This window comes from Porites lutea, chromosome 1 (genome assembly GCF_958299795.1).
Source record: "Porites lutea chromosome 1, jaPorLute2.1, whole genome shotgun sequence".
In the NCBI taxonomy this organism is placed as follows: domain Eukaryota; kingdom Metazoa; phylum Cnidaria; class Anthozoa; order Scleractinia; family Poritidae; genus Porites; species Porites lutea.
In genome coordinates, this window is record NC_133201.1 from 44,825,781 (window position 1) to 44,849,297 (window position 23,517).

Here is a 23,517-nt window from a genome sequence, read left to right on the forward strand (position 1 = left end):
ACTACTACATGAGAAATTTCTGCAATTTGATTGGTTTAGAGCAGTGGTATTTCAGCTTAATTTGAAATACCTACATGTGAAAATTACAAACCTTTGGTGGGTAGTAGTATAAACAAATAATAGCATAATTTGTACGTGACTTTTGGCACAAATACCACTTGTGATATTTCAAAATTGTCTCAAATTTCACTCACCTAACGGCTCGTGAAATTACGTATAACAATTTCGAAATATCACTTGTGGTATTTATGCCAAATATCACTACAAATCATGCTATTACCTATACTAATTCCCCAAAATATAAGAACCTGTTTACCCAAGCAAATCAAGCAGGTTCTTATGTGTTGGTTACAGTAAAATCAAGATAAACGTTTTACGGCTAAGGAGTTGGAATTCGAGATTGCCAGTTGATATTACAAGAAGATACTGCACCAAACTGCAATTACAAATAAGAGTATAAGGTTTGAAAAAAGTACAGATCGTAATTGTTTTCATGGATCTTGCACAAATAAATTTTACAATGTACAGTTGTGAATAAATACCGTTAATTTAAGGACCAAACTCAAGTTTATTTAATTATTTTTCTGGTAGTCAACGAACATATCTCCTTCACAAAAATTAAGAACCTAGTTAAGAATCTATTTAGCCTAAATTACCAATAACTTCCCCCAAATAAGAGAATCTTTTTTGCCACACCTCAAAAAATGAAGTTTCTTATTAGCGGGTACGTGTTTACTGTATGGAATGGGATTTAAATTGCTATATTATATATGAAGGTATGCGAAAGACCCATGCGTGCCGAAGGAAAACATGAACCTTGTGAAGGCCTTACGCGCCTACTGGCGCGATGAGACTTGATGATGATATGAATATGCATAAAACAGTTTTTTCCCTATCATTTTTTCGTACTGTAATAATTTTTTTGATGTGTTTGTAATTTTTTGTATATCAATGCTGTAAACATATTATTTCTAATGTGCTATGAAATTTCTCTTAAAATAAATTCGTGATAATCACTAAGTCCGTTCTGCGTCTCAGGGACAGAGGCTTGTTGGTGTTTTCCTTTGAGGTGTTTATCACTTACGGAGTATCTGTGCTCGTCAATGGGTAGATGGAGGTGGCGGCTGGTGTACTGCCAATATAATTTCATCACACGAATTACATTTAAATTCTTAAACAACGCATTGATGGTGTATTAAAGAGGGCTTTCTTTCACCAACAAGAGCTAACTAATCTCCGAGAACGTTTAAAGATCCTCAAGAATTTGAGTGCCTCATTTCATGTCATTTATGAGATGTTGTTAATTATTAAGGAAAAGAGACCAACCTTAAACACTCAAACCGACTCCATTCCTTTCACTCCTTTGTTCTTCAATTTTAATGTTGCGTTCATACCTTCGTTCGGCTATAGACATGTATATCGTTCTATGGTCTCTTTCATTTGCATTTGATAACGGTAACACGTCGTCGCCGAAACGTCATCGTTTAATAGCGCTGCTTTTTATCCTTTTAAAATTATTATTATCAGGGTATTATTACTATCATTATTATTATTATTATTATTATTATTATTATTATTATTATTATTATTATTATTATCATCATCATTATTATTATTTGGGAATTAATATATGCCACGTCAAAGTGTGGTTAAGTGTGTGTGAAAGGTATGACCCATATCATAGTCTCATTTGGTCACTAAACCGTAAACAAGAAAACAAAACAAACCACTTTCATGAACGAAGACACTTCACATTGTTTGTTTACACGATTCACGAGCGTGTTCCGTTTCAGCTTGAAGTTCCGCTCTTTAACTAGCGGTTACATGCTAGAGCGATGCAGTTGAGGAACCAACAACATTATATTTGGACTTTTCGGCAAACGGATGAAAAACATCTTATGACGCACTTCTTATTATGGAGATGCAAAAACGTTTCTAAGTTTTGACAAGAGCCATAATAGGACTCTTGGTTTTGAGGTTGAGTACGAAATGCTATTATGAGGCTGATCCAAATGAAGTCTTCAACAACATATTTGCCACTTTAAAAATTTGTGTGTTAATGTCAATTTTATAAAAATGAATTGGGATTTTTTGTGGACTTTTGATTTGGAAAACTTGTTGTTACCACAAGATCATATTTAGAAGAGGAGACTGGTTAGGAAAGCCGGCAAACATCAAGTTGAAAACAATGGCTCTGTAGTTTATGTTGGAAGCTCCCTGACCGTGCACAATCCTTGGTTTTTTGTTCACAAATTGTGAGTGAATAAATCATTGCGATGTTTCTATTGGCCAGTGAGTTCAAAATGATAGGAACGCTATTGAACACAGATTGAACGTTGTGCACGGTCAGGTCCACAAAAGCTAACAAAAACATATAACAAAAGAGTCTAACGGGTTTCATAACCATTCCACTTTAATAACTATGCACAACATCGCTGAAATCCTTACCAGTGGTACCTAAGCGCTCTCTATTGTAGCCCGGTCTAGCCCATCAAGCCTTATGTTATGTTAGCTACCCACAAGTCATATCAGTTTTCAGAAGACATACAATGTCCTTGCCTAGTCCCTAGGCCTCATTTTTCCTCGCGGCCAAAGCGTTTCAGGTCACGTGGTCCATGCGAAAATGTTTCCCGCCAGTTCGCCTCGGATACGTCACCGAAACGAATTGACCGAGTGGGAATGGGAAAACGCCGTACAGGGACTAGGCAAACAATGTCCTACAAAAGAACTACTGAAGAAGTTCCACTGAATTTAATGATCGTAAATATGAACGTTCATCTAAAGACTCAAAAGCACGGCTGAGCTCTAGAAGTATATTCCTTGTCTCTATAATTTTGACAATGTTTAATTGGCCTTGAAAATGAAATCGAAAGCGATGATTAAGCAATTTGTGTTCAATACGTTGAACTCCTCTAATGGGTTTGTTATTTTATCATCCCTTGATCATTGAACCACTTCGACCGAAAAGTTACATTTTCAAGCTTTTCGTTTTCTTCTCTGATAAGTGCAATCAGATATTCTGTTCTCGGTAGCCGGCTGTTTCTACCTCCCACCTAATGTGTAGGGTGCCCCCGAAAGGACTTCACAGCGGAACAGCGGGTTTCTCTCTGTTGTCGGTGGCAACATATCTTAACGTGTTAACGGGATATTAAGAATTAGTGTTTTTCGTAAAACGGCATATCATATCAAGCAAAATCCTTCCTGAAAAGGTCCGAATATGGAGACGTGAATAGCGCTTGACCGTACTCAACACTCTAATCCACCCCCCCCCCCCCCTCCCCCCTCCAATTCCAGTGTGTGTCTGAAGAACTGTAAAAACTGGATCTACAAACTTAATTCGTAATTTCATAACTTTTGGGTACCCAGATCTCACTAGCGTCGTTCAGTAGGTTTCGAAACGAGAGGCTTTAAGATAAGACCAGACGGAATTCGAAGAAATAACTCTCAGTTACAAATTTGACTAGAAGTGTCCCTAAACATCACTACCACCCCAGCCCCCTTGCTCCTTATTAAGTCGTCTTTCTCCACCCAGCTCCTATGTTTATTGAGGGCTCAGCGTGACTGGAGACATGGGCTAGTTTTTTGTTTAATTAGTAAACATAAGGTTTTATATGACTTCAGTTAATTCGTTCTATTAAATCTTGTTATCACCAACACCCCAGTATTAATCAAGTATTTTAATCTTCTTTCAACTATTTTTTGTCATGTTAAAAAGGAAACTGGAAAAAAATAAAAACACTGAATTAAAAAGAGATGCAATAGTAATTAATAACAGTTTCTTTACCAAGGTACAAAGAAGAGGCTTTAAGTCCAGTATGAAATGCAAATTTTTCAAAATTGACCTTCACTAATAAGAGCATGCAGAACGGTATTACCCTTTGGATGTTTGAAATCATTTGAAACATTTGACCTTAAAGTTGCGCATTAGTTTCTTTCTATGGATGGTGCATTTGTTTTGGCTTCAAACAAAAAACTGTTTTCATTACACTTTATTCATTAGGACAAAGCATGACAAATGAGCATTCCGTGGTTTCATCGCCCATTTCCTACGTAATTCGGTAATAAGTTCGGTGGATGAAGTCACGCATGGTTCATTTATTACATGACTTTCGATAATTACTTTTGATCTACTAATATTCCGTATCACTCACGACACCCCGACGAATAAGCACGTCTTTTGTGCAAAAATGGATCAAGAAAGAAATCGTCAGTTTTCTACCGGCCAAATGGAGATAGCGGCGAAGAGAAGCTTCATACGCGTGCCAGGATTTGGCAATTCTTCTGACCACAACTATGAGTCAACGGTCGTGAGCCAATTCCGTTCACAAGAATGTCCCGTGGCCAGGGTCACAAAAAGTGACGTACAAGTCGAGTACGTTTCTGAAGACTTGAACGTACCTGTTAATTCAGCCAGCGCTTTAAACTTGAAGTCATCGCCAATGAAATCATTGACAAAACGACATATACCAATCAAAGATTTCGCCAAAGGGTCACGTATCAATGGGAGAACATTGAGTAGAGATATTGAAGCCGGCACCGCGGAAAGGCGTCGACTTACTCCCGAAAAAGACGCTAAAGAACAGCGTTTTTTGAACGAAAAATTCCCGATATCCAGCAGACGAATGTCTTGTCCTGATGTCTCTTTTAAAGAACGATTTGGAGCTTTCTCAAGAACTAGCACTGCGAAAGGGATGGCGAGGTCCAAGCGGAAATTACACCTCACGGTGCGAATGAAAAACTACTTCGATGCTGAGGCCGACGAATCACGCGATTCTTTGCCAAAAATTAACGAATCACTGGGAAGTTCTAATACTGATGAAAATCAATTGCTTTTACTAGTTGGAAAAAACTTTGAAAAGAAAACACGGAAATCGCCGTCGCCAAGAGCGTTTGACATAGACAAATCTACGGATGGAATTCACCTTGGATTTCTCGAGTCTAAATTAAGTGTTATCCCATCGCCAACTTCGGAATCAGAGGGTAATGATCAAGGACAGAAAAAAACATTGAATGATAAAAGCAAGATCATCGAAATCACTTTCGACAACAAACAACATGATACTGCTCCTTCAAAATTTATTGATTTATCAACCCGGAATAATGCCAAATCGTCAGCAAAAATAAAACAAAGTATGGATATTGACCTTGTACGTCTGAGCGTGGGTCAAGCGGAAATGACAAGAGGACCTGAGTCACGAAGGCAGGTAACACAAAGAAAAGGAAGGGCAAGTCCACGGCCAAGAAGAGTCAACTTCACACCAAATAGCATGAACGGTGAAGCTTCTCAGGAAACGCTTTTAACTACAACCTCGGAGCAAGATATAGACCGCAAGGTTCAGGCTTTCTTAAGAAGCCAGCAGCCAATGGCGAGCCCAGAGACATTAAAGGTGAAGGTTTCTAAGAAGTCTAACTCATTTCTGCCGAATTACACTCTGCAAGAGAGGCGGTACACGCCCCGAGTTTGTATTAACACTGATACGTGTCCATCAACTTCAAATCTCATCAATCAAGACCGTTCATGGTACTATCAAGACAGAACAGGCAAATGTCGGTATTTAAGGGTACCTGAGTCACCGATTCCACCTGTAGAATGGATTTTCCAACACGAAGATGAATAATAAGAGGCCGCGTTTGAAGTGTATATCTGTGGCTCCCTCAGGGTACCTGCTACAGGATCTGGATCCGTCTGTGAATAACCATATAGTATTCAAACAATTCTTTTGAATTTTACTTAATAGTTAGCAATATCATGAAGTAAGTTTCTTCAAATAAAAACTGTGAATGTTTTCACATGTCATGATATTATTTTCGTAACCTCGTCCCGAAAGTAGCTATAGGAAAAGGCTGTTAAACCGAAAGAAGCAAGGGTGGTTACTTTCGAAACTCTTCGGTATGGTGAAGTGATGTCAATGAACTATTATATATAATTCCCCGAATACACAACGTAAAGATTGCCTCCTTTGTTCCAGGAGAGCAGTCGATGCATAAAGTGCCGAGCTTGTTCCAAAGTTATAATTTAAGAGAGAAAGTTGTTACTCGAGTTTCTCGCACAAGGAGAAAATCAGACTGAACCCGGAGTTTATGAATTTTGTGTGTTACTCGACATACCTTACTTTAGCCAATCAGAAGGTACGTAAAACATTCTTCGCTGATTTAAATTCAGTATTAATCCGAAGTATTCCGGCTAGCAGGGTATTGTCATGATACACCTCAGTATATTCTATTTATTAAGCCCGTTCCATGAAAACGTTTCCAGCTGGTGAAAGGTTTTTGGACTGGTTATTTTAATCTATAAAACGTATTATTACAATTATTGTCATTTGCATTTTTTCTATGGTTTATAGAGAAAAATAAACGTCTATTTCCAAGGACCTGTTTAGTTTTTCGAACTTGAACTATTATAATACTTTGAGAGACTTAATCTGCGTTTCTTGCCTCTTGTCGTTGGTTCAGTTCTTCCATTTTTTTCTTACAGAAGTAAAATTCCCTATGTCAATCGCACTCCTAATGAAATTAGAGCAGTCTATATTTAGTCATATCAAGGAATCAAAGCCACCCCGTACAATCGACTATGACAAGACATGGCAATATTACCTCTGCGAATATTTACGTCAGCAGACGAGCAAATCTTACCACTATATCACCGTTTGTAAACAAAATCCTTGTCATTAGCACTGTTTGTGCATGAGACTTCTTTTCAGTTCTGCTGCATTGGGAACTCCATCAGTTATCATCCTAGACTGACTTCGCATGAGATCAGTTTACAAAAGTCAATTTTCGAGTTCGCTATGACCGCTGAATTAAAGAAGTGAAGACGCATTTTCTACAGCCTCAGCCTCAATCTGAAGTAATATATTCACAAATTTACACGAGAAAAAGACCTGTTTATTACTCTGTCTATTGTGTATATTCAAATTTCAAACACCTGCTTACCAGAATTTCTGAATATTTTACTTTACGTCGAGGCTAACCCTGTATGAATGTGTCGTTAATGTTTATATTCAGCGGTAATTTTTAATTCGAAACTGGACTATTCCAAAATGAGGTTTGGTGGTGAATCGTAATTATGCATCATAATAGCCTGAATTTCATCCGATTACTTCGAGTCGTTATTACTCCCGTTGAGAGGAGAAAACGACTCGAAGCAATCGGATGAATTTCAGGCTAGCATCATAAGGACTTGTTCCACTTCTGTGTCGTTGCTGTTCACACGATAATGGATCGGCACGTAAAGCATTCGACATAATGTGAACGTGGCCTCAGGCTTGAGTCTGTAGATTCTGAACCTAACTTCCCGGTTTTTACTATTAGTAAAACTGTCTATTTCAATTGAACGAACGTTACGGAGCAGTAACTTCCTCAGCCGCTGTTTACCATGCTATGCAAGCCAGTTGTCGTTTCAATTTTGACGCTTGAATGATAGATATTAATATCGTAAGTTGAATTTTTTCAACACTTTCACCACCTCATCTTGACCTTTCCATTTCTCTCCAACCTCGTCCCAGATGTCTCCATGGTCATGTGATTTTTGTCGTTTCTTGATTCTCGCATCCGCTGTTCTGCACCTTCGATGGACTCGCGAGCTTGCACCTCAATATTCCAAGAAAAAAAAAACATTTGTTAGTATTCGGAGGAAAAAATGTTACAAGTCAAAGATTAACAAGAAACAGGGGCACCCATTCCAGATATGTTAGAAGTGTCTCAAATAGTTGCTTGAGTTAGTTCTGCCTTCAAAGTTTAAAGTATTCCCTCTTTAGATGTCTTAGGAGAACTTTGGTCGTCTCCAAAGTTTAAGGTGACTTTTTTTGTTTCATCCGCAACTGTTAGCTACCCTTATCGGTCCGGTCGAAAGTTCGTGGGCAGGGGATAGCCGTACTTTTATTTAAAAAAAATATCAGATGTTTTGTCTCTTACCGAAAACTTCAGGAGATCTTTTTCATCAATAAATAATGGCAATATCTTGGTAATAAAAAGTGAAAACACAACCTCCGAAAATTGTGGGTAAGTTGAATTAATTCTTCGAATATCTTCGACTAGACGAATGGAAAGGTTAGCCTTTCTCGAGCCTTAGAAATTTCTAGGCATGACACCTGCAAGAAACTCAGCAAGTCAATAGAGATCTTTAGATTCCAGGACGAGGACGGTTACAAGGGTGACATTTAACTTTTTTTCACATAATGTCAAAAGAGACACTCCGGAAAGCTTCACTGTACTTTTTTCACCAGAAAAGTTACCACGGTTATTTTTATTAAGGAGCTTACGCCCTCTCCCGATCGAAAAAATGACAGATAACACTTCTAACATTTATGCAATATGTCAGAATCTAGGGCGAGTGCATTATCACGGGTTCAAAACACCGAGCAAAAGATGAAACCACGAGGCCGTAAAAAATGAAAAAAAACATCTCATTAAGATTTAAGTGTTTGAACATGTTTTATCTCACATGAAAACCTGGTGTTTCATTAGGTATCAAGATTCATCCACCTGTCCCAAATGGTCGTCATTTATTGGCGTTTGACCACATAAATAATTAATGAGTTTGAGCAAATTTGTTTCCGCCGCTACAACACTGGTACTTGAATGTAGTAGTTGAATGACGACGGCTATCAGACGTTTTCCCGCCAAAATGAGGCTGGTTCACACGCGCACTACTTAGATTTGAGAAAATCTCGTCCTCGCCGTCGTATCTGAGAATCTAAAGGTCTCTAATCTTTCGAATGGTTACGAATAAACGCTAAACTAACCTCGTCTGAATGCGGACATTGTAAGGGCAGCTTCCTCCTTCACCATGCCTTCTTTATATTGATGTAAAGCCATTATCAGGTTCATTCCACCATGAGCAAAAAAAAGTTGTTTAAAAGAAACGTCATTTCCAACCAGGATTCTGATAACCACAATTCCTAGCGCTTGTAGTCTCTCGTTATCTTCGTGTCCCCGGATGTAGTCGATCACTTCAGCGAAACATCCCAGCTTGATGATTTTAAGACGCGTGTCGTGCTAAACGTAAGAGATGTATAAAGAGATGTATGTTGATATATTTAAAGGGGCAGTATACCACGATATTTGTTATCAATTAAATTCTAAACAAAATGGTCCAGTTTTGTTATGTATGACTGTATTTAGGCGTTCGAACTGTTTCCTGTCGTCTGTTACAACGGATGGCAAGAATGGATATGGATTGAAACTTGAAAGGATTGGTCCAGGACCAACTTAAGATTCAAGGCTATCCTGCACCCAAAAAATTATTATGCTTAGTGCTCTCTGATGAAATTTGTTTGCTATTTTTTTCACAAATCTACAGGAGCTGCATTTTGTGTATGGGTAAAGACACTAAGTAATGACTTCAGCACAGAATTGACCTAAAACAGCGATATCCTCGTGACATAACCCCCTTACAGATATTTTGTAGCTTGCGTATTACAAAGAAATTGTCTGTTAAGCTAGACATAATACCACACAACAAAGAATGCTTTTGTCATAGGAGTTGATTAATCCTATAGACTGTCGCTGAAGTTAATGTTTCGCGTGCTAAACATTGGTCAACTAGCTAGCGCTCAAGAAATCAACCAGCGTCGTTCTGCAATTAATAGTAGGCTGATTTAGCAACAGAACGGGAACGTCATTTGACGACGGGAAAGCGCGCGGAAAGGACTAAACACGACTTCCGGTGCCCAATTTGCCGCTCTGCCATTGGTCAAGCCAGTTGTTTGATTTGCGCGCGCCGTCGTCAACTGACGTTCCCGTTCTGTTGCTAAATCAGCCTAATATACGTGTTATCACCTCTCCATTCATAACAGCTTCTCGTAAAACCATCAGAGTCGTCATCCCTAAAGTGGGTGGTACAGGAGGTCCTAGCGAATCCAATAAGTAGCCCCCGCAGTGTTGAATGACGTGTCGAACACACGTGACTGCAAGATACTTTGATTTGTTCATGCCGATGCGAGCTGGCGTGGCAGCGTTTGAAGACCGCTGGCTAAGATTGCTACTGCGAGATATTAGTGCTGGAGCTGGCTTTGACGACCAGGCTTCCCGCGGTGCATGGTTCCCGAAAGTACCTGGCCCAGATGAGGCGTATTTATTATGTTGAAGATACCGTATGGTTTTCAAAACGTTACTCTGACGAGAAATAGAAAGGATAATGTTACAAAGGAGGAGAGAAAATGACTAAGGGGCCAACCAATTGACTTTTGAAGGGGGGGGTATGGGTGATTCAAATGGTCGGCCCCTAATACTCAATTTTATTTTCAGGATTTCAGTTTTGCATTAATCGAAGGATTGAAGTCACAAATAGAGTCTGGAGCCTTTAATAGAGCCTAAAAGGCGGTAGAATAGTAAAGGCATATCAAACATCTGGGTTGGGTTATTCTTAGACTCCAAAACAGTCCATATTTTTGCGTATTCAAGTTCGCGCGAGCAGTCAAACAAAAGGCCTGGAGTGAAGCTGAAAACGAAGAGCGAGACTAGGGAAAGGCACTAAAAATACGGGCGTGTGAGGCTCGCGCACTTCGCGCGTGTGATATTCTTAAGCTACACTTATCCGATTTTGAGAAAAGAACCGACTCTTTTGCAGTGTAGGTTATACTCAGGGTTACACTCACCCCTTTCCTCGTATAATTGGTAATATAAATTTAAGAATTTAAAAATCAGAGTTACCTGGATGTCGTAAATGCCGCACATTATCCACGGTGCTAAGCAGTAAATGATTTTAGCGTCAAGCAAGCTTTGTTTTACGTAGTGAGTTGTTTCAAGGGAATCCTGGGCACCAGCAACCTGAGCCGAGGGTGTTGACATGTCAGTAGCCGAGGAGGGCTTGGACGGATTTGATGACGTGGAAGTATCTACACTGACTTGAGACAAACTTCTTGATAACGATCTGTAAAAAAGCAGAGTAAGTTAAGCCACGACAACAGAAGAGATGTTTCATTTTTACTTGCAAATTAATCTGCTTCTTAACGATTCATTTTGCCACCTGTTCGAGTCTAGCCATTTCGTTCCTAAAAGGAGTAAATAACAAATTCCAATTCATCTGGAACGCACATTTATGTGACATTTATGTGTCACAAGGTATAGTATAGTCGCTTTAATATATAATGAACACAAACCTAGCACTCCTACTCCGTATTATCCTACGTCTTTCGCTTCCTTTGGTCAACCTTAAGGCGTTCTTCACTAACACCGCAGACTTGTGAAACGAAATGTGTCTTTTGATATCCTTAGACCGTGAACTTTCCAACACTTTCATGTCCTCTAAACAAGGATCAAACTGTGGTGCAGTTGTTTGAGCAAACAAACACAACAGCTGTACTGCGACCTTGACAAAGTCGACTTCGGTCGATTCAAATCCAAAATCCGCGTACTTCTTTGTAGAATCCTGTGTTCTTTTATTTGCAGCCTCAAATATTAAGTCTGTACGCGCATGTTTCAGCGTTGTGGAGATTTCCTTCGGGGGTAGAGTGGTTGGGTCAATGTTGTGGAACAGAGGAGGGTTCACTTTTAACAGTTTGTTGCTAAGAAACTCCAGCTCTCGAAGAAATGCAAGTCCACCATTCTGAATCATGACCGCAACATGGTTTAACCTCCTGTAGGGAACGACAATAGAAATTCTAAAACATAGTATCAACTGGACGTTGCGTAATTTATTTGTCAAACTACTTGAAAGTAGTTTGAAGTATTGAAATACTTATAAAATAAAAGAAAGGTAATCACTCCTTTCCCTGTGCCAGATTATCAGTCGGGACAAGCCAAAAAAAAAAAAAACGCGGGAAAAAGAAGCAGAGAGGGTGCCCTCCTTCTCACCAGTCCTTGCCCGTTTTTTTTTCTTACGCCCACTTCTCCTACTAGGTGCGGGGTCTGGGACAGGCTGATCTCTACCTTGAAGGTAGTTTGATAATCGGACCTACTAGTTATTGCGATGCTTTGATATTCTTCCAGTTTTGTTTTTTATTTGACAAACTATAAAAGTATTTTTGTTGTGTGGATATCAGATGAAACACTGCGTCTTGTCTTTTTATAGAGACAAAATCGGTGTTCCTTACTAATCCGTATACGTTACAGGTCAAAATTAAATTCAGGTTAAAATTTTTTAACCTAGGTTCTCTATTTCCTTTGTCTCCTAGCCCTAATTCATACATAATTAGGGCTAGAAGACAAAGGAAATAGTGTATGTAGTGTATCATCCTGGGTTAAAACATTTTAACCCGAATTTAATTTTGACTTGCAACATGTACCTTAATTCACCGACTGATACACGTTTTAAGTGAGCAGTTGCTAAGAAAGTGTAAAAGAAAGTCAAGCAGGTATTCTTCTTGAAAAATCCTTGAAATGGCTTACCCTCTCCTGAAAAGTCTAAAACGTTGATTTTTTTTATCTCTTGACGGCTGCTTTCGACTCAGTTGGTAAACTCCAACTTTCGATAATTACTCACGTAGGCTTAAAGATGGGGAAACTTATAGACTAGCAATAGACTAGACAAGGACGTATTCTGATTTTCGGCTGCCGAGCCAGTATACACTCCTACCTGTCTTCAACAGAAAGCTCCTCCATGCTTTCACTGAGCAGTATCAGATTTGACATCACAACCAGAGCATTTGTTAACACACGTAGACTACTTAAATATGTTTCCTTTTTACTAAAATTATTAGACCGTTTCAGCCTTGTCGACTTCAGATGAAATGAAGAACTAGGTGTCATAAATTGTCTCTCGGAACCACTTCTCCCCAGAGAATCACCTTGAAAAACAAGTGTAAGCACTGAAGTCAATTCAGAGGTGACTTTATTGGGTTTTAGTGTAAGCTGTTTGTCCAACTCTGTATCAACATCACCGGAGGTTCGTGACGACTTCTTTAGAGGTGGAGAAGAGAAACTCCCTGCACTGTTAGAATAGCAACTTGCTTCTTGTTCCAAGTTTGCTTTTCCAGTAGCTACTTGGCTTAAAGCCGAAAAAGCGGATGTTCTGTCAGGGTTTGTGGATATATTCTTGAGGGCTATGCTTGCTTGTTCTCTGAGGTGTCTGGTGAAAAAAGAGATTATCTTTAGAATATGTGAAGTTAATTTAAGTTTGTACTCTAACAGTACAACCTTATTATGAAACTTACTAAGTGCTTAGTTTCAAGACAGTTAAATAATTTCAGAAAAATGCTCCCTGGGTTTCAACCCAAAACGAGAAAGGTTCATGAGCGCAAATCAAGCGCTTGCCCTGGTTTTTAACTCTGCGACTGCCACGTCTAACTTGTGCAAATCTTGACCTTTCTAGCGTCCGTGCACGGGGCATCATACGAAAAGGACTTTCGGATAGAGGAATAACAAAGTCAAGAAAACATCGCTTACATAATTCAGACCAAGGCTAAGCATTTTTCCCATTTGCTCTCTTACCTACATTGTGAACACGTGACTGCCCACATCAAGTGTTCAGTAGCATTATGAGATATCAGTGACGTAAGACCAGTTTTGTAATAAGCCAAAGTCGCTAAGAAACGAGCAGATTGCTGTTGTTGAGGACTGCAAGATACAAAGAAAAAAATCAATGGCATTACATGAAGTAATTTGTACTGATTCACTGTATGCGTATTCCGCAGTCACACACGAGTCTGGACCATTCAGAAATTACGTTTTACCAAACACAGTAACTAAACGTAATCAAAGACCTACCATGGACTATATTGCAATAGATCCAAGACGTTTCCAATGACAGCAGCGTGCTTTGAAAGAAACATCTCAACAGTAGAGGAGTCGTTGGATATCAAATTAGTCAGCGCCTGAGTAACCAAGCCCTTAAAGAACAAGGTTTCATCAGATCACGTTAATAGCTAGCCTCCCACGTAGATATCTTAGGGCTTCGTCACGCGTTCCTCCCCATGTTTGTTGGGAAGGATTATTCATTCAAACTATTTCTCCATTTCTGATAGGCTAAAAGCACACGCATAATTCATCATAAAGAGTTACTGTTGACCAAATTTGGAAAGAATTTAGTCATATTGAATCAACGACGTCAAAAAGTGCAGCCCAAGCTGCGGATTATTGAACCGTTAACCGAGAAAATCTGGGGACGAGGTTTGTTGGAACAAAATGGCTGAACAGTCGACGAAACATTTTACTCGTTTCACGGCGAAATACTGTCTAAAATCATAGCGAGAACAGCAAGAACACACCTCGACGGACGACATTTGATATTCGGAGTATATTTGCAGACCTGAACAGACCTTTATCTCTTAAAATTGCCGATAAAGATGCGCTATCGATATGAACTTAATATCGACCGAGGTAAGCACGTTTTAGCATGTTTTTAAACTTGGAATTACAGTCGACTCCCAGTAACTCGAACCCTCTATAACTCAAACCTCCCGCTAACTCGAAGCAATTTGCAATTCCCTTCATATCAGTTTCTATATAATTTTACCCTCGATAACTCGAACTTTATTCCACTTCCCTTGAAGGTTCGAATTATCGGGAGTCGACTGTATTTTGAATGAATAATAAAACAATTATTGAATTCGGCTTTGGTAGGATATGAAGAATTCTGCAGATCTCGGAGGGTGTTATCCACCTTAGCCTTCGGCCTCGGTGGATAACACCCTCCTCGATCTGCAGAATTCTTCATATCCTACTCAAGCCTCAATCAATAACTGCCGATTATGTCACGCTCTATGTCCCTGCACCACCGTCGCCCCCTGTAATTAAGGTCATGTAAGGGAATCCTAACCAGTCTTGGATTCTGGATTCCAGGCCGTGGTTTATGGGATCCAGTTTGTTTATCGGTGGAAATTGGATTCCGGATTCCAGTGTTAAGAGGGATTCCGGATTCCTCGAGCTATATTCCGAATTCCAAAGCCAAAAAATTCCGCATTCCAAAGCCAAAAATTCCGGATTCCCTTACATAAATATAACCATCCACACACGACGTCTACCGCAGTCTACTACTGCGCGCTTTCGCTCAAGTTTGTATAAAGGCTAGCAGTTTTACTGGACCGTTTTTAGTTTGATTGTTTTCTCCCTGCAAACGGTAAACGCTCAATCCCTCGATCCGTCTACCTATGGCCCAAAGAGACGACCCTAGAAGCTTCATGATCGTGTATAAATAAATCTATAACTATATACCTACAGTTCCGATAACGATCGGAACGCCCGTACCCACCTGAATGTCCGTATCACCAATGTATTTTCCTTGAGTGTTCTAGATAAGAAAGAAAAGAAAGAAGGCAATAAGCCGAATGAGATGAGTCAGTTATGATTGACAAAAACCCAGACTTTGAATTACAAGTCTGACTGATCCTTAAGTAGCAGTGGCTAATCAAAGCGGATCAGTCGTTATCGAGGTCATACTAGATACTCAACACGTATTGCTAATTAACTTGCCCTGATACAGAGCTCTGTGACGTAATTCAAATGAAGACCAAGATTGTAGTTATCATTTTACCCCAGCGAGGGACTCTACTTGGTTTCAAACAACAGGGCAAAACAAGAGTAGATACTCTGAGCCTTGGACTAGGCTCCGCAGTGGGGAAAAAAGGAAAAAACGCAGTAAAACGGCAAAAAAAGCGAGAGAAGCGAACCGATCGCTCATCGCTTTTTTTTTCGCCTTTTTCCCTCACTACGGAACCTGGTCCCACGCTAGCAGATACTTACCTTGCAGGTTGTTAACTGCGCGACACCATCAAGACCATACTCCAGAAAAACCTGCGCCATTTTTGGATGAGAAGCAAGGTTCTTGATTGCAAGAAGTGCAGCGTGTTGTAGAGAAGGTGATGAATTCAGCAGACCAAAGAGTGCTCCAACTCCTGATATGGTCATTGCTTCCAACCAGAGATGTGCGTGTTCAGATTTTTCCACAACCTGCGAAAACATGTTTTTACTGATTCACCCGCTTGTGGCATCAAAGAACAAACGATTAACGTTCAAGAGTGTTCTGGGCGTTCAGATAGAGGAGTGTGAGGCGATTTAAGAGAACGGGGAAAAATTAAGGAGGAAGAGAGGGAGAGAGAGAGAGAGTTCCGTCGCTCTCACTCCACATCACATCACATCGCGTTCTCACTCCACGTCACTTCTCACATCACCACATCCCCTTATTTTTTTTCCTGCTCACGTCTTTTTGCCCCGTCACCACAATCTGAACGCCTGGAACAGACCAAGCGATCAAAAGTCCGCTTCTCACAGTTGAATTAAAAAAAATAATAAACAAACCGCCATGCCTTATTCGGAGATTCAAAGATCGAGGCAAGAAAGTAACCCGGGCGTAACAATTCCGCCAGCTACGCAGGCTAGATTGTCACGTGCTTACTAGTTTGCGTCGAAAAATAGAAAAGTGGTAAACAGTCTGAATTTCAATTAGAATCAGAATATTAAAAGCTATACAGCCAGCTAACCTTGCTAAGACAAACCACCGCTTCTTTCTTAATATCATCATCTCTGCCCAACAACATAAGATTTATTAACTCGGCCAGTAATCCATTCTCCAGGAATCTTTTGACATTCACCGTACTGGAACATAGTTGGCCTATCGTCAACAGGATACTCTCCTAATTAAACAAAATTAGGAAAGACAGTTTCAACCAGTACCGCCATGATACCCACCATCTTCGCACGCGCTTAACGATTGATGGGATAAAAGCCTTGTTATGCGGTTTCTCACGAGGCATACTGTTGTTAAAAGCTGCCAATGCAAGAAACAGCGGGCGAGTTTGTTTATTTCGTCAAAATGAGACAACGAACTTACAGTAGTCAAGCAAAATTTACAGATGGATTTTTGTCGGGTTTTACATCAAAACTGCTTGCGGTGAGGATGTGCACGATCGTAATTGCATCCAAAAAGTCACGGTAATCAGCTCCACCCATAATTTGCCGTTATAGTCTTTAAGATTAAAAGTCCTTCTTTTTTTTTTTTCCCTGAGAAACTACGTGACACTGCTTTTATGCGATCAGTCCTTAAGGTGATGTTACACGTGGCGATTCGCAACGACGATTTTTAGCGCAACACAGCGTTATAACATTGTTGTTACATTGTTTCTAATGGCTGCAATATTGTTCCGACATTTGAACCCTGTGTTGCGCTAAAGATCGTCGTTGCGAATCGTCTCGTATAACATCACCTTTAGTGAGTACAAAGATTGCGGATATCGTGTGGAAGGTCCGCTACACGATAAGACTGCATGGTTTGAGATGTTGGGGACGCTAATGCTACTCATTTTATTGATTATTACGAAGTTGCGCAGGAACCGGTTGGTCAAAAAATCATGTCCCCCAAACAGTCCCATAGTGCAATTCGACACAACACAGACCCAGTCTCTTGCGCAGCCACAAAATGGTTAATGAAGCTTGCATCTCTTTAAGAGCACGGGCAGTGGCCATGTTCTTGAACATGAGTGCATTTAAACGTTGTCAATGAGTAACTAATTTCTTCTTGCAAGCTAAAATCACGTAAAAGATGGATGATGTGATCTCGCGCATCTTAGATGGGTGCGACATTCCCCTGTGAGAACATTAAAGAAAGAAAACAATCAAAAACCTTTCAAGCGGCATAGAGATTTACTCTGGAGCTCGTTCAATTAGACACTTGGGGAATGTTGAAACAAAAAGAAATGCGCACGCTCACATCACAAAATCTCGTAGCAGTTCTTACATCTGTGTTATAAATCATTTGTTCTTGTTGTAATGTAACAGTGGAAGATAATATTTTTCCCAGGCCATTGTAGCAATTGTCGTGCTTAGTTTGACAAGGCACCCTATATATTAATCCCTTCAAGGAATTAGCCGATAATAAAGCTATAGTCAGCGCTATGATAAGTCCTACCAGCATTATTGTAACAAAGAACAACAAATGTGTCGCTGATGGCTTCCTTTACAAATTTACTCATTAAACAATTAACGATTGTAAAGTAGCTAAGCTGTTAATTGAAGTCTTAAAATTCCAGTTATGTGAATTTACACCAAGGGCAGCCATCGTTTTACGCAACACGAAAACACGAAGACTTACCTTAACTTCCCAGTTGTCTGCATCCAGCAACTTTAACACCTAAATGAAAAACAGTTTCATTGTAAACTATTTATCACTTAAAAAACAAGTTTGTGGTACGACAACGTGTGGTACGATCTTTTAACAAAGAAGCCCCGCCTAATACCTATAATAAGAAACTGTTATTTCCAAAACGTTTTATCGATGGCACTACTTTAATGTTGTCGGTACTTGATTGCTTATTTGTTCTCACGAGAAAATCGTCTGTTCACAACACTTTCAATCATTCCGGAACTGTTCGAACCGTGTTGTAGTTAATCAGTTCAGTCTGATACTCTTCGATCCTAGTACTTGACTATGGATTTCCACTGTCGCATAATACTTGCCGTGCCGCATGAAAAAATTACATGACAGTGCAAATCCACCCTACCCTGGTAAACCGTACGTACATGAACCTCTCGCTAACACCTGCCTAAAACCCTCTCTCATTTTACTGTTGCAAGGAAATCCTTTAAAAATCCTGTATTCCTACCTGGGAACTAGTAAAAAGATCAACACAGTCTTTGTTAACGGATCAGAACAGTATATGCCTTACTCCCTTGTGCTCTCTTAAAGAATTGAACAATTTCAAGGACGATTATAAAGCCATGTCGCACTTTCTTTATAACTTAACCATCAATAACTCGAAACTCTTGATATAAACTTGAACAAAAGAACAAACTATACAGAACCGAATGACACAGTGTCAGATACTACCATTTGAATGTTCTCTTGGCGAATTTCTCCACTACTGACAGGAAGACTTACTTGATACATGTATAGAGCTGGCGCGAGGATATAAAACCTATGTAGGGGTAACTCAGTGGTTGAGAAAATAGCAATAAAACCGCGGCGAAGTCTCTGCAAAGTGGCAAAGTCATGCCTAAAACCACCCACTTTTATATTACATAAAAAAATCTTCGGTGTCAGCGATGGCAACCTCTGGAGACCACATTCATGTGGCTCGGAACATTGTATGAAGTCGTACATGAAAAAAAAAGACCACAAAAAGAAACCTTTTTTACTGTAATGACAAGATAGTATTTGTCAGGGATGATGACCTGCCAAAACGCCGCAGAGACCGTTTTATACCGTACTGTGAAACGAAAATATTTTTGAACTTTTGAGAAAATGGGCGAAATTCCAAATGAAAGAAAAGAAAAGCTGAAAGGTCGATTTTATTCGGGAGATTTGGTGACAAGGTGATCCGTACGGGAAACCGAGAGATTTGTGCCGTGTCCACCGGGAAGACACCCCGGCTCATAATGATGAGGGAGAGCCGACATACTGTACACGACCATACATGACAGGAATGCCGGACCCTTCAGAAAGTCTAGTTTATATACTGTATACAGCTATTTCGAGAAAGGTTGTCGGAAAAAGTGCACGCGACAATCCCGAAAGGTATTGTGGGTGGTTTTCAGTGCACTGTTCTTCAAAGAAATTTGAAAGAATGGGACGGGATGTTTGCGATGTTATGTTTGGGATTGCTTAAGGAAAGCAACAAAAGTAGGTTCGACAGCTACAGTCGTTAGGAACAGTGTATTGATCACATCCCATATTACCTTTCGGGATTGTCGCGTGCACATTTTTTCCGACAACCTTTCTCGATATACCTGTATATAGTAGGAAGAACTGAAGAAGCACGGAAGGAAAGACAGTGGTGACACCAATACCAATAGCGGAAATAGGGATAGGGGCGACTACAACTGTGAAGGGGCTGTGTCACGTCCGGCAGTTTTCTGTTTTATTTACTATATCTTCTTTTCACTTTTTGAGCAGTTAGTTTTACGTTTCACTTTGTTTGGTAGCGTTTCCCACCTTTTTATCTTGATAAAATTAGTGACACAGTGTGGGCAGCGCAAATTTTAATTTATTTTCGCGTGATTGAGAGCCATGTTTGATTTCTGCAAACGGAAGAGAATGAATTGAACTTCACAAAAATACATCTGGGCACTGACAAAACATTGAGGTTGGTGTTGGCTTGAAGAGATACCTACTGATAAATTCAATGCGTTTCTTACAGATCTTCCCAACGGGAGGTACATGTCCAATTAAGCAACTCACTAAACCGCTTCTTCACCGTATTTAACGCTGAAAGGATTATTTTTTCTACCAACTGGAAACTGGAGGTGATAGTAATAAACAGAAAATTAAGAACAAAAAATAAGTTGGATTTCCATTTCCGATCCGCGTAGGTTGGCGGATGCGAAACCGTAGTGGTGCGGGAGATTTTTTGTCGGGATTTAAAAAGCCGAAGGTTCCGATACGATTGCAGCACGCAGAGGCCCGATCAACTATTTATAAGACCCCACTTAATATTCAAACCAGATTTCAAGCACAATATACCCACAACAAAGGAAACGTAAAAAAGTAATAATGATAACTAGATTTAATTATAGGCCTTGCTTAGCTAACTGTAATCCTTGACCTGTTCAGACAGATATTGACCAAGGTCTGGCTTGAACAAATGTTTAGTCGACTCGACACAATGATAAAATTAAGCGTTAACGCGTTTAAGTCAACAAAATCGTGAAATCAAAAGTTAATAAAGCCAATTGACACTTCATTACCCTACGATAAATGACTGAAAACGTAACTAGAGCTTGCGATGTAGTCACTTGCACAATGTAGGTTATAAAACCGAAAATGTTAGAGACGCGGAGTCTCTTGCCTTCAAACTACCCAAATCCAAAACATGATCAGATATAAATTTTGTAAAACTTCGAAAATCAAACAAAATCTTCCAAACGTGCACGTTAACAGTTTCATGAGTTATTACATGCACTTTAAGATTTAATCGCCGCGAAACAGTCGAATACAGAATCATGGTACTGGTAAATTGTGACTTCACTTCAACTTACCTTTATTGCTTCGTCGTTAGATAAAATTCTCCTTTCATGAAAACCTCTGGCGATATTGGTAAGGTTCCTTATATTTGTGCGTTTTTCCTTGTAGTTAGTAAAAATGTCCATAAGTTGTGAAAACTCGATGTCACACTCGGGTTCTTTCTCTTCGTCATTTGAGGACCCGCTGGAATAGCGTTCACATGAGCATAAATAATTTCTCTCAGTAATTTCACATTTCTTCTTGGGTAGCACGACTTTCACAGCCACAACTTTTTCTTTCTTAGGTTTAAAATGCAGCAAACTTTCTCGCTTTGCTGGAGAGCGAGGCCTCCTCGGTTCTGTTTCGGGCTCCTTCTTGACCGCGATCCTTTTACGCGTTTCGACTTTCAACTCAGGAATTCTGCCTCGAATATCGGATAATTCGGCTGGGCGCGAAACTCTGCTGCCAACGATTTCTAGATGTTTGAAATCCCAGGGAGAAGTGATGCTAGTCATTTTAGATGAAGGTAAAAGACAAGTCTATGAGCTCATGGCAACAGTAAACTCAAAACAATACACTGTTTCCTCTAATTGCCGGATAGATTCCTTGCATGACATGACGGAGACGGATATACTGTACTGTTGATAAGCGGGGTCATCATTCTTCATCATCTTTCGCTCTTCATTCTAACTGTCTTACGCAAATACAGTACTTAGCGGGCAATAAGATGTCAAACAAACTTGTAAATAAAAAATGTAATCATTGCTCAATGCCGCGGTAAATGTCTTTAGCGCAACATTTGCATCACAATGGACAAAATTGCTCGCGCAAAATGATTAGCGGCTCAGTGACCCTAGGGACTTAGAGGTCGAGACGTGCTGAAAGAGTGCATCCACATCCGAAAGAAAGAATGGCAAGTGGGTTCACGCAAAGTACCCCTAGGTCGCGCTTTCGTTAAAAAAAAGAAGAAAAAAAAACGACGCCTGCTCTGCAGGCCGGGAGCCTATGATGGGCTCCTGCTTCAGGCTTTCTCGCACCGTACAGTAAACACCCGCGAATAAGAACCTTGTGGATTAAGAATCTCTTACCAGAAATTTGCCACTTTCACACCCAAAAATACAAGCAAGATCAAGCAGATTCTTATCATGTGTGGGCTACAGTTAATTTATGATAAGCAATTTTGAGAATAAGAAGAACATACTCTACCAAACTGTATAAATTCGGTAATCCATTATCTTCCTTCTTAAAATTAAGAACCCAGCCACGTACCCTAAATTGAGATCTAAATTGCCAATAAGTACCCCCAAAATCATAGACTACGATAGTCCCCCTTTTTCAACAACCTCCAAAACACAATAGTTGATATTCATTCATACAGAAGGTAATATTTACTTTAACTTTTGGGCTAAATTTTCACTTAATAACCGTCAACCGTTAGAATCTGTAAAATTTTTATCAGCTTTCAAAAATGGAAAAAAAATTAACCGTCAACAGTCAAGGCTACCACCCCAATGAGACCCTCTTATAAGTAGTGCTTCCTAATAATTAATTAATCAAGACACCGTCATCAATTTATTGTGATAAAAGGAGAAGTATCCTCTTCTACTACTAAGACTAGTAATTCTTGTAGTGTTCTTCAATGTAAGAAAGATATGAGCGGCAAAATAAGTGAAAGGGATGAGTGGTATCGAGCGACCCAGATCCTTTCAAGGGACTAGACTGAATAGAACAGTCAGTCAGCTTCATTGTATAGCACCCCCATGACCAAGCACAGGATACTGGTAACAGAAGGTTAGCCTCCTGGCCAGGGGCATTAGGTCTTAGGCCATAACCCTAGCCAATAACCCATCTTAAGGGTGGCTTATTTACTATACAGTGGAACCTCTATTCAGGGGACACCCTCGGGACCAAGGGAAGTGTCCCCTGAATAGAGGTGTCTCCTGAATGGAGGTTGTCTGATATGTACTGGGGTTTGTTAATAATTAACCAACAAATAAAATATTTTACTTATTCTGCCTTGGAATGTGCTACGTACAGTTATTATTTCAAGTAGCTAGATAATGTGTAAAAAATCGTGATTAACGTATCTCTGCGATGTTGTGTGTTGAATATATTCCCACAAGTGTAGCACACCGCTTTAAGTGCGATAGTTCGTGTTTTGAAAGCTGTCCTCATTGTCCTCATTGTGACTAGCTAGTGTAACTTTAAAATTATCAAAGATTTTTGTGGTCAGTCATGTTTTGAGTGCTAAGGTGTCCCTTGGACAGAATGGAGGTCAAACCAGGGCTTTGGGACCCAGCAAAAGTGTTCCTTGGTCCCTGGGCGGGAAAGAGGTGTTTCTTCAACAGCGGAATTAACTACAAAGAGTATGTGAACATTTTTCCGGGACCAAATTTTGTCTCCCCTGATTGGAGGTGTCCCAGAAGAGAGATTCCCCTGCGTCAGAAAATTCATTCTCTGATCTCACGGACTGCAGTTAACCAGAAAGAAGCCGTCGTTTGGAGGAAAGAAACAAGCGTTGATTTCCCGCTATCAGGTAAAATAAATTAATGAGTGAAAATTTATGACAAGAGCGCACTGACGAGCTATTTTTACTGACTTCCTGGATGCTTACGCTACTTTGGTCTTCTTTTAGCCTTTTAGGGACCGTTCATTTTTTATGGGGTAGGGGGGGCTGGTGGGATTTGGAGGAGTGTAATTTGAAA

At 39.9% G+C, this 23,517-nt stretch overlaps 2 protein-coding genes across 2 annotated transcripts; one reads left to right on the forward strand and one right to left on the reverse strand.

The window, feature by feature from the left end:
* The first annotated feature begins 4,172 nt into the window (after window positions 1-4,172).
* LOC140952418 (uncharacterized) lies at window positions 4,173-6,371 on the forward strand. The gene has a single exon (XM_073401848.1). The coding sequence runs from the start codon at window positions 4,188-4,190 to the stop codon at window positions 5,616-5,618; it is 1,431 nt and encodes a 476-aa protein (XP_073257949.1). The 5' UTR covers window positions 4,173-4,187; the 3' UTR covers window positions 5,619-6,371.
* LOC140952407 (uncharacterized) lies at window positions 6,261-21,607 on the reverse strand. The gene is made up of 13 exons (XM_073401839.1): window positions 20,848-21,607; window positions 17,966-18,004; window positions 16,359-16,511; window positions 15,622-15,828; window positions 15,131-15,169; window positions 13,648-13,769; window positions 13,372-13,497; window positions 12,518-13,009; window positions 11,103-11,579; window positions 10,654-10,873; window positions 9,781-10,116; window positions 8,745-8,997; window positions 6,261-7,590 (listed from the first exon to the last, which is right to left on the reverse strand). The coding sequence occupies exons 1-13, from the start codon at window positions 21,325-21,327 to the stop codon at window positions 7,427-7,429; spliced, it is 3,108 nt and encodes a 1,035-aa protein (XP_073257940.1). The 5' UTR covers window positions 21,328-21,607; the 3' UTR covers window positions 6,261-7,426.
* Between the last annotated feature and the right edge of the window lie 1,910 nt (window positions 21,608-23,517).

Coding starts and splice junctions, on each gene's coding strand:
- LOC140952418 (XM_073401848.1), top strand. CDS start 4,188: ATGGATCAAGAAAGAAATCGTCAGTTTTCTACCGGCCAAATGGAGATA.
- LOC140952407 (XM_073401839.1), bottom strand. CDS start 21,327: ATGACTAGCATCACTTCTCCCTGGGATTTCAAACATCTAGAAATCGTT. Junction 15,170..15,621: donor CGCAGTTAACAACCTGCAAG/GTAAGTATCTGC, acceptor TTTCTTATCTAG/AACACTCAAGGAAAATACAT. Junction 11,580..12,517: donor GAGCTTTCTGTTGAAGACAG/GTAGGAGTGTAT, acceptor CGTTCCCTACAG/GAGGTTAAACCATGTTGCGG.